Source organism: Cicer arietinum, chromosome 5 (assembly GCF_000331145.2).
Source record: "Cicer arietinum cultivar CDC Frontier isolate Library 1 chromosome 5, Cicar.CDCFrontier_v2.0, whole genome shotgun sequence".
Lineage (NCBI taxonomy): Eukaryota > Viridiplantae > Streptophyta > Magnoliopsida > Fabales > Fabaceae > Cicer > Cicer arietinum.
In genome coordinates this window covers 47,011,513-47,021,894 of record NC_021164.2, presented here as the reverse complement: position 1 = coordinate 47,021,894, position 10,382 = coordinate 47,011,513, and the positions used below count along the sequence as shown (strand labels likewise).

General features: G+C 27.7%; 1 protein-coding gene and 1 long non-coding RNA gene across 4 annotated transcripts in view; one reads left to right on the top strand and one right to left on the bottom strand.

The window, feature by feature from the left end:
* Positions 1–1,005, top strand: part of LOC113786637 (uncharacterized) — a 2,640-nt gene extending 1,635 nt beyond the window's left edge. Inside the window, exon 2 of the long non-coding RNA XR_003472916.2 lies at positions 645–1,005. This is a non-coding gene — a long non-coding RNA (uncharacterized lncRNA). The remainder of the gene's footprint in view (positions 1–644) is intronic.
* Positions 1,006–2,486: 1,481 nt separating this feature from the next.
* Positions 2,487–6,808, bottom strand: LOC101488979 (transcription factor PIF4-like). Of its 3 annotated transcripts, none has more exons than XM_004499482.4 (9): positions 6,646–6,808; positions 5,817–5,927; positions 4,859–5,732; positions 4,657–4,755; positions 4,509–4,574; positions 4,327–4,392; positions 3,943–4,230; positions 3,416–3,542; positions 2,487–2,728 (listed from the first exon to the last, which is right to left on the bottom strand). In XM_004499482.4, the coding sequence occupies exons 2-9, from the start codon at positions 5,885–5,887 to the stop codon at positions 2,724–2,726; spliced, it is 1,596 nt and encodes a 531-aa protein (XP_004499539.1). In that variant the 5' UTR covers positions 5,888–5,927; positions 6,646–6,808; the 3' UTR covers positions 2,487–2,723. The 3 variants fall into 3 exon arrangements, with proteins under 3 accessions (XP_004499539.1, XP_004499540.1, XP_004499538.1); XM_004499483.4 differs by having other exon boundaries at positions 3,432–3,542; XM_004499481.4 differs by lacking the exon at positions 2,487–2,728 and having other exon boundaries at positions 3,237–3,542.
* Positions 6,809–10,382: the final 3,574 nt, after the last annotated feature.

Here is a 10,382-nt window from a genome sequence, read left to right as displayed (position 1 = left end):
TATATATATATATTTGAGGCTATATGCAGTCCCCCTCAAAGGTCTCAATGTGTTTCAATATGTTGGTTGTTTGTTTATGAAAGAAATTAATTCAGAGACATGAATCGTTTCTAGTGAAGAGACAGGAGACATAAAATATAAGTCTCAAGATTTTAGTTAACATTTTGTATCATTGAGCAAAATAATGGTTCTAGAAAAAAAAACCTTGCTTATTTGAGAAAAATAAAATGATTAGCTTATCATGTTACTTTCTCAGATCTACAAAACAGTGAATAATAATGTTATACCTGATGGGACATACATATATCTATGAGAACAAAAGTGGCCCATAATGAAAGACTTGTCCACTACAATTTCTCAATGTTACACAAATTGTGAATTAGATAAAAATTGCATGGCCACCAAACTATAAAAAATTTGTGGCATATATCTAGGCACTTTCTCTAGCAAGGATTGATTCCACCACCAAATCCCTAATTAAGGATGTTTTAATTTTCATATAGTTTTACTATTTAGTTTTTTTTTAAAGCTTAATATTAGTAATTAATATTGATAGTATTTGCTAAAATTGATAACCACAATTTTCTTTATCACTCGACTTTTTAAATATCATGTCAACATTATATCATCATGTTGCTCTTTAGTTAAACGTTGAAGAATCTGAAGAAAAAAAAAAAGAATGATCAAGGAACAAAACACATTGGAGGGTATTATAGTGCAAATGGAATCATCATGTATATGGAACGCTTATAAAAAGAATCAAGTTTATGTAACAAAACACTGGCCAATAGTTTTAAAGTGTAAGTTGCTTATGTATCCATTTTTCATTGGTTAAATATTCTAAGGGGACCACAATTGAAGCAATAAGTCCTGGATTGAGCTAGTGTCTATTTTTGAGGTCCCATGACAAGATAGCAACTTTGTACAAATACATTTTTTGACAAAAGTTTGTAAAAATACATGGTACCCAAATTTTAGAAATTAGTTGGTTGTCTTTAATTTTGATGTAGGGACCACTCCTATTAGCATTTATTTTCAGCTTGACTATAGATAAGGTATCACACAAAAAGTGGAGGGTACGTATTAAATTTTTTATGCCATTTTTATAGGAGTGAAAAATTTAAAGTGATCAGTATTCCCCTGGTAATTATTACAATCAGACGACAAAAGAAAAATGATGAGGAAGTCATTTATAGTTGAGAGGGAAAAAATATGTGAAATTAATCATGAATCACCTAACATTTTCAAACATATGCATGCTCACCACACATATTGCTTTTGGTAAAATTTGGATGATAGTGACCGAGTTTGACCAAAAATTTCGAGTGTCAGAATTTTGAACTTTTAATAAATTAAATATAACTTTTTAATGCATATATGAAATTTACCTCTATAAAAACTACAAACATAATGATAGAGAAAGGAAAAATGAGACTGAAAAATTTCACATTTTAGAAGCAATAGAGCTATAAATGTAGCATATTGGTTTGATTCGTTTTAATAAAGATAATTAATTTGATTGAAGTTTTTAATAATTTTTCATAAAATCCAAATAAATAAATAAATAAATAAATAAATAAATAAATAAAAATGTGTTAATTTTGTTCAGTTTAATTAAAATGAAAAAATAAAATATAAATAATTAAAAAATACTTAAATATAATATATTTTAAAGACTAATAAAATATAATGTTTTCGTTTTAATATTAGTTTAAATTAGATAAAATCATATTTAAATTAATGGTGATTGAATTTTTTAATTTAATTTAGTTAGGATGCTGTAATCTAGTGATGCACATTAATTTTAGTCATTTCATATTGACTAAATATTACATCTTCAACAATGAATGACTCACATAACTTAATTTATGACCCTGCTTTTGTTGTACTTACACAGATATTATGCTCCACTTTTTGCTTTTTGTATGATATATTATGTTCCATTTAGCATCTAAGAAGGTGGACCTTTCATGTATGAGTGTCTAATTATTTAATTTAGTAAGAATTAATGGCATGAAGATACCAACTCTATTACTTTAGGCAAGTGCTCAAAGAAAAAAATGATCAAATTATATTTTTTTAATCATTTTGAAAATTTTACCAAAACCAATTTATACGATGTTTAAATTTTAAGGAAGGTACGTAATGATTCTTCTTGAGGTATTTACCTCTAGATATATTATAATTCTTTAATTTTATTTTTGTTAAGTCCCTTGTTATATAAGATATGATATACTAATGTGTTTATAAACGGGTTACATCCATCATTTTAATAATCATTTTATAAAATTGAATTAGATTCATTTTAAAATTTAAAATGGTATTAGAGTTTATCTAAAATTAAATAGACTATTCGATATCAAGTCATGCTCTGATGTCTGTTGTGGGCATGAAAAAGTATTTTAAAAGTTTAATATATAACGAGATATTAAAAATGTATTTACAAATATGAGATATTTTTAACCTTACAAATTGATTGAGTAGGATTAATAAGTCAAATCCAACCCAAATTTTTATAATTTTGATTTTAGAGCATTTTTTTGTTGCTTCTAATTTGGTTTGGACAAAATTTACATCCAATTATTGATAAAAAATAAGTCACTTGTATATGAATCAAGTGGAATATATATGAATACTATGAAATCAAATTATAGGGCTTATGTCATCTTGCAATTTTGTTGTTAGTTACACCATAGGTTTCTGTTGGCAAGCTTCTAAACTAATTAACCTGTAAAAAATGACAGGTAAGGATAAAATGTTTTAGTATTAATAAATAATAAATAAAATATCAAAATGAAAGTATCCATGAAACTTTTGATGATGTTTCTATGCCCAACATATAGCATGGACATGATAATTTTTTACATTGTCAACAATTCATAACATGAAGATTATTAAGAACGTTTAACTTAGTTCAAAAATCACACATATGAATAAATGTAACTTGTTGATTATTATGTAAAACTTTTTACAATAATAGTATATAAAAATAAGTACATACTCAAGTTGGTCCTTAAAATTGTAAGATTGTAATAATTTAGTCTTTCACATTTTTAATATTCCAAATTAATCTCTAAAATTACAAATTATTAATCAAGTTTGTCACTTTATCTCGACCTATTATCAAATACAGTCCTAACATTATCTACTTAATTACAAATTGTTAATCATGTTTGTCACTTTCTATAATGAATTTAATGTCATTATAGTCTCTACAAAACTAACAAAAAAACGAATTTGATCAAAATCTTGGGATTTTCAAGGATCATTTTAAAATATTAATAATATAAAGAACTATATTGATACAATCATATAATTTTAAGGATCAATTGAGACATTTACCAGCATAATAATTAAACTCACGGATATACAAGCACAAGGCAACTTATGTTTGAGACTTATGTTAGTGGCCTACCCATTTTTCCACTTACAGAATCATCAACGTTTACTACTCCCCTAATAGGTCCACTGCTATTGCTTGGTGGAATCATTGCTTGAGTTTGTTGAACTCCTTGGGGACCATATCTGTACATACTCATTGGCTACAAAATAGTACCAACATACAAAGGTAAACTTAATTTCCACTTTAAAATGATAAAATCATTAAGAATTCATAATACAAAAATATTTTATGGATATCCACTTTTTCATATAGCTACAACACTTGGTTAATCGTGCGCAAAAATATAGTTAATTCAGTTGAGTAACTGATTAATTTAAATCATGTTGAAAACTGTAGTTAATTATGTAGTTGAATTAACAACATTTTTAGTCGTGATTTGAATTAACTAAATTAATCATATATTTGCACATGATTAACCAAGTGTCGCCTGGGTGTACAAAAAGTGAATGTCCATGTATCATCACTGATCATAATAAGGACTTTTAATGATGAACAACTTAAATTATGTACTTTTTGAAAGAAGCTGATTAATTATTCACCTGAGAAGCATTTTGCATAAGATGATAGCCCATGTAACGTGCATATTGGTCCGAAAGAGCCGGATTTTGTATCTGATTTTGGTAATTAAAGGCACCTAAAATAGGATTTGGGCACATTAATGTCTGGTTCGGCGTTTGTACGGATTGATCGAGAGGTATTCTCTGCAATTGCATCGGATTTTGAAGCGGAGGAAATGAAGGTGCTGTCATTCCCATTCCCATTTGTGACATATAGTGTTGAAATCCAGGAAGCATCATTGGTGTCATGCCAGATCCCATCCACATTACCTTTATGCAGAATCAAAATTTGTTCATTTATGTTATTAATTAGCAATGTGAGACAATTTTCATATGCAATATTTTATTATATGGTACAATATGTACCTGAAGTTGTAACTGAAGAGATTTCAAGTATTCAATTGCCTCTTCTAACATTGATGCTTTGTCTGTCTGCATATAAATTCCTTACTCAGTTTTCAGACCATAGTGATTATATCATATAAAATGGAAAATTGAAAATTGTTTTCATCTAATGTTTATTTATCACTTAAAAATTGATAACAAACCTTACTACTATGAGGTATGAGTTGTTGCAAAGCTTTCATCTTCTCATTAATCCTATCTCTTCGTCTCTGCATCGATAAAACGAATACGCTTTGTTAAGAGTAAGATCTTAGAAAAATTCAGTCTACTAAAGAGGTATGAAAATCTTACCCTTTCTGAAAGATTATGCACTTCAGCAGCCCGGTTCCTTCGGGCCGACCCTGATCGCTGAGACACCTTGTTCCGGACAGCTGATTTAAGTTCTGTGTCCTATTAATTAACACAAACATAAAATTCATAAAATCATTACTCAATGAATCAAAGAATGAAAAAATTGAATCATAAAGATATAAATGGGAATAAGAGACTTCACCTCACTTTGTTCAACCGAGTCTTCGACATCGATAATTTTCCTCTTTTGTCCATGGCTTCTTGTAGATAAGGAAGAAGTTTTTCCAAGACTACTTCCTGATCCACCAGAAGATGAAGTAACAGTTGGTTCGATCATCTCAGATTTCCCTTTCTCATGCCGAGGAATTGTTTTATGAATGTCATCTTTGACTGGTTTGGGCTCGGCTGATAAAGTAGTATTCCAAACACCGTTGCTTGATACTCTGCTTACATCTTGATCTTGAGGGATGTGGTTACTTCCACAATAACTCGAAACAACTGTCATCGCCGAACACTCTCTAATATCGCCTTGTGACAAATTGCCAGAAGTAACTTTGTCTCTAAAATGCGCATCGCCTTTACCAGTCACAGAAGAAACATTAGGTGGTCTTGAAAAGTGAGAAAAGTTTAGAATCTTGTGCGACGAATCAGGAGCATGATGAAACCTTTGATCCGGCTTAGAGAATTCCTGAACAAAGGAAGGTTTCAAATTACTCGGTTGCGAATTTATATTCGCATGAGGATCACTAGAAGCATCCAATTTGGAAAACTTTCCCTCTTCAAAATTCCTAATTTGTTTGTAAGACTCAACAACATCATCACAAGGTGAAAGTTCAGATAAAAGGTTGGAACATAATTCTTGTTCTAATGGATCCTCAAGAGGGTAATGAATCCATGAAACTGTCTCATCATCTTGAATCAAATTGCTTGAACTTCCAAATGTTTCATTAGTCCTTAATGTTGTTGATTGAAGATTCTTTTGAACATGTCTTGAAGTGATTGGTTTCCTATTTGTTTGACTATGCAAGACTACTTGGCCATTCTGCCATAGAAGCTCCACAAGTTCATGATCAAGCCTATAATATTAAAACTATATGGTTAATTAATCATAATTTAAGAAAAATATTTAATTTTGACAGTGAAATATTGCATAAACACACCCTATAGACTTCTTTTGATTGGTGACATAGGTATCACTTTCAAAATTCCATTCCGAAACACTGTCGTTCATTGCGAAATCGAACTGAACCGAACCAAACTAAACCAGATACCTGTTTGCACCAAAAGGAAACAAGATTAGATTTTGAATAGAAAAATAATGACCCTTTTAAGTAGACTTTGACTTAATGAAGCTGAATATAATAATCTATAAAGACAAGCTAAATGAATAATCAAATAAGGATTATGAAACTGATTTTTATAATGATAAAAAAGGAATTAAAAAATTAAAGGGGTTGGAAGTTTAGATCATGTGTGAAACTTTAGTAGCATAAGAGAGCAAACCAATGAAATGGAATTAAAGTATTTTTTGCCATTATTAACCAAGAATTCCAATCTCATGAGTCCCAAATTTGGAAAACTCAAAACACAATTACTATTGAAAAGTACATGTACATTCACAAGCCCAGAAGAGAAAAACAATAAAATAAAATTTATAAACTAAACATTAAAAACAACAAATTAGGCAAAAAATTGAGACAGCCAGATTGCATAAAGATTTTATCAACAATTGAAGAGCCATAAATAATCATACACAAAAGAAAAATAATTTCCTAAAAAAGAAGGTAATAAGAAAGCAAATAAAAAAATGATTCACAAATCACTTAAGACTTTATTTAATTTAATAATTGAAAAACATGAAAGAAAATAAATTATAAAAATTTATTATTTTTTCAGGTAAGGGATGAGAACCACATAATTTAATTTTTATCATCAATTTTGATGATTATTAGATTTAGATAAAAAGAATATCTAAAAGAAGAACCTCACCTGAGCAAAGAGAAAGAGAGTTTCTTCTTTTTTTCTTTCTTAATTTATGTGACTTGTTGAAGTAGAAAGTAGCTAGAAGCTTGACACAGAAGTTGGTTGTTTTGTTTGTTCCTTCTTTTTCTCCTGTCTGTCTTTAGTTCTCTCTGAGTGTGTCCTTATGCTTAGGGAAGTGTGAGAACAATGAATGAACAAGAGTTTTTAACAACAAAAAAGATAGTGACATCACCACATTTAGATGGGTAAAATCCTATGGTTAAATGATTTTATGGTGATATATCATCATACCATGACTCAAATAATCTTTTGTCAAATTTAATTCATCTTCTGGCTAAACTCCAAATTAGTTTTCTCTAGAAATTAAAAGGATTAAGATAAAAAAATGATAAATAATTTTATATAAAACTATATGTATATATTAACCACGTAATTGTGTGCACATGTATAATATTAGTCTTGTATTGGATAAAAATATAGTTGTTAAAAAATATAATTGTAAAATTTTATATATCTAAGTAAAAAATAAATAAATGAGATGACTCGTATAATTAATGTCTTAAATTTTTTGGTATAAATTCAATTTATATAATTGTTTTTAATTTAATACGATAATTTTTCAATTTATTTATGACCCAACAATATAAAATTAGTCACCTTTCATTAATAAATAAACAATTCTTTGTATCACAAATATTTTTTATAATCGTTATCATACGTAATACAAGTGTACTTAGATGAATGAATAAAAGAGAAACATATTCAAATAAACTAATAGACTCATATTTTAAAATAGAAGTGATCTTTTGATGATGAAACAATTCTTAATCAAATTTAATTACCTATTATTCAACATCAATAATATAATACTGATATAAATATAAAAAGACAATATTTTAATATTTAATATTTTAAAAGTATTTATATTTCGTAGATTATATTATAAAAAAATGCATACAAGTACCATCTGTTTTTTAATGATGACTTTAATGTTTACAATAATAGAGTGTGGGAAATAGAAAATTTGCTTATCTGGATTTTGGTTTTGGTTGTTGAATATTTAAAAGGAAAGGAAATCTAAATCTCGAAGCACATGGTGGGTGTTATCTCAAGATTGATGGAGGGTAATGCCACTTGGCAGTGACAAGCTGTATTTTCTATTGTGGAAATGATAAGGGACAGTAATGTCAGAGATAAACATGGCCCTCATGTCATGCACCTCCAAATTATCAAACCTATTAAACTATATGATTTTATTTATTTTATTCTCAATATTTATATTTTGCAATCTAGGAATTCGCACATGTGCATTTTTAATTAGCTTATAATCAAATCGTTATTGCACTTAATTTGGATAAATTCTTATGCGGTACTGTACTTGACAAGTGGGAAGGTATTGCACTGTTGCCAAACTAATACACATGATATCGTTGCTTGCTTAGAATTTTGGTACTTCGGACGAATCAAAGAATGTGATGTTTTTTGTAACTATTTAATATTATTTTTTTCTGTAAAATCATAAATATATATTTCAGTTATAATTAAGATATTTAAAAAATATTATTTTGATCAAAATTCAGTCATAATTCTAATTTAGAAGTTTTCTGTCTATAACAATAATATATATAGTTAATATTGAGTATAAAAAAATAAATAGTTAATATTATTCTACAAAAAGTATATGTATTAAGGAAAAAGATAAAACTAGCAAATGAATTTTAATTCTTAGAATAGAATTTTACCATCAAGATCAAAAAAGAATTATTATATTTTTATAAATTTTAAAGATATTTAGAATATATTTTCAATTTTTTATCAAATAATGATCTAATATTTTAATGCTAAATAAAAAATTTTAAAAAAATCATTTATATATAATTTTATTTTAATATCTATAAATACTAACTAAATCAAAAAATTTGGTGTCCTATAAATTGCGGCTCTGCATTCGCCCATGTCAACCACCTTCAAGGCTACCACTATCTAATATAGGTTATCATTTTAATAGGTACTTTTGCACAATACTTCATAAAAAGGGTATACAAGAAATATACTTATATATGTTACTCATTCTTTTTACAAATACTCATTCTTTTTACAATATTTGTTGCAATTGACCACTTTGCACATATTAAAAAAGAGTATTACTAATAATACACTATTTAACACATTTTCTAACATATTATTTTAGTTTGGTTAAAATTTATATAAATTTTATCAAATTATGTGGGTCACATGAATTTGATGGAATTCATATGAATTTTAATCAATCAAATGGCGTGTATTGGGAAGTGTATGTTAAAGATTGTGTTGTTAGCATTATTTATTAAAAAAATGATAAATGTAAGAAAAAGATGATAATTTTATTAATTAATCTTCATAATCATTGGTTGATTTTCATTATAAATGCAAAATAAAAAATAAGCAAAATACCTCATGATGTCCCTTAACTTAATTTCAAGTCAGTCCTTTATATTTTTCTCCAACTTGATCTTTTATGTATTAATAGATCAACGATATTATGATTTTTTTATAGAAACTCATAAAATTCATCATCATCTTTAAACAAAACTCAGACAGAAAAATAATGTTTCATTTTATTTTTATAAAGCTGTTGAATTTTTTAGTGTAGCATCTACAAGGTTTGCTTACTTAGAACATGAGAGACAAGAAATTTTTTTTGAGTATTTGAAAAGGTAAGACAATTTTTTGTCTTTGAGAGTATAATTTCTAAAGTTATTGTGATTGATAGAAATCTTGCCATGATGAGTGTCATTAGAGTCATATTTCCTACTTCAATTAATCTGCTATTGCTTTTCTATTGAAAAATATTGGAACAAAATACAAACAATATGTGAAGAAGGATAGACAATATGATGTAATGGTTTTTTTGAAAAGGATTGTCTATTCGACTAATGTTGAGGAGGATGGGGCAATTGTAACATTATTAGGTTGAAGTGAAGAATCACGGCCTTTAGTCTGGTCATATTTGGACAAGGAGATCAATTTACATCTGGATATTTATTTCAATATTTTGAGATATCTAGTTTGAGTGTTCAAGAGCGTGAAAAGTGGATGACTCTACCAGATGAGTTAAGTGATAGCGATGTTGTTCTAATGTCCATGTCTTGTAATTTGAACATGACATTATTTCTGCTGAAGGAACAATCATCAAGGGATTCTTCTTGTCACTCTTTAAAACGAATTGGATTTATCAACGATGGTTATGGGATGCGGGTAAAATTTATTATAAATTTATCATTTAATTAAATTTATTATAATGGTAAATTAATGTTTAATTAAACACATTACTTCATTGTGCAGGTAAAATTGAAGTTTAGTTGTCCTTTGCCACATGTCTCAAAGAAATGGAGAGATTTATGTAGTAATGGTTCTAGGGCATGACAAATAATTGTTGCAGAATGTCTCAAACATTAAAAACACATTTACCCAACATTTATCGCACCATTGTGTTTCATTAGATGAAGATTATCTTGTATGACTTAGATTGCACTGACACTTTGTATGGCTTAGATTGAATTGATACTTCTATTAATTTACTTTAGTTGATCTATAAAATTCATCATGAAGTTGTGTGTCTGTTGTTTGTTTCTTTTAGAAAATGAAATAGAAGTTGCATAATTGACACAAAACAAAATAAATCATAAAAATAATAAATTAACTCATGATACAAAATAAAACAGTAGTCACATAACATAAGTCCAAAATAATACACACTATTA

What these genes read in the sequence shown, in the direction of transcription:
- LOC101488979 (XM_004499481.4), bottom strand. Translation starts at nt 5,887, where the DNA reads ATGAACGACAGTGTTTCGGAATGGAATTTTGAAAGTGATACCTATGTC. An exon ending in AATCAAAAGAAGTCTATAGG is followed by an intron (nt 5,733 to 5,816) that starts GTGTGTTTATGC and finishes TTAATATTATAG; the next exon opens with GCTTGATCATGAACTTGTGG. An exon ending in TCATACCTCATAGTAGTAAG is followed by an intron (nt 4,393 to 4,508) that starts GTTTGTTATCAA and finishes ATTTATATGCAG; the next exon opens with ACAGACAAAGCATCAATGTT.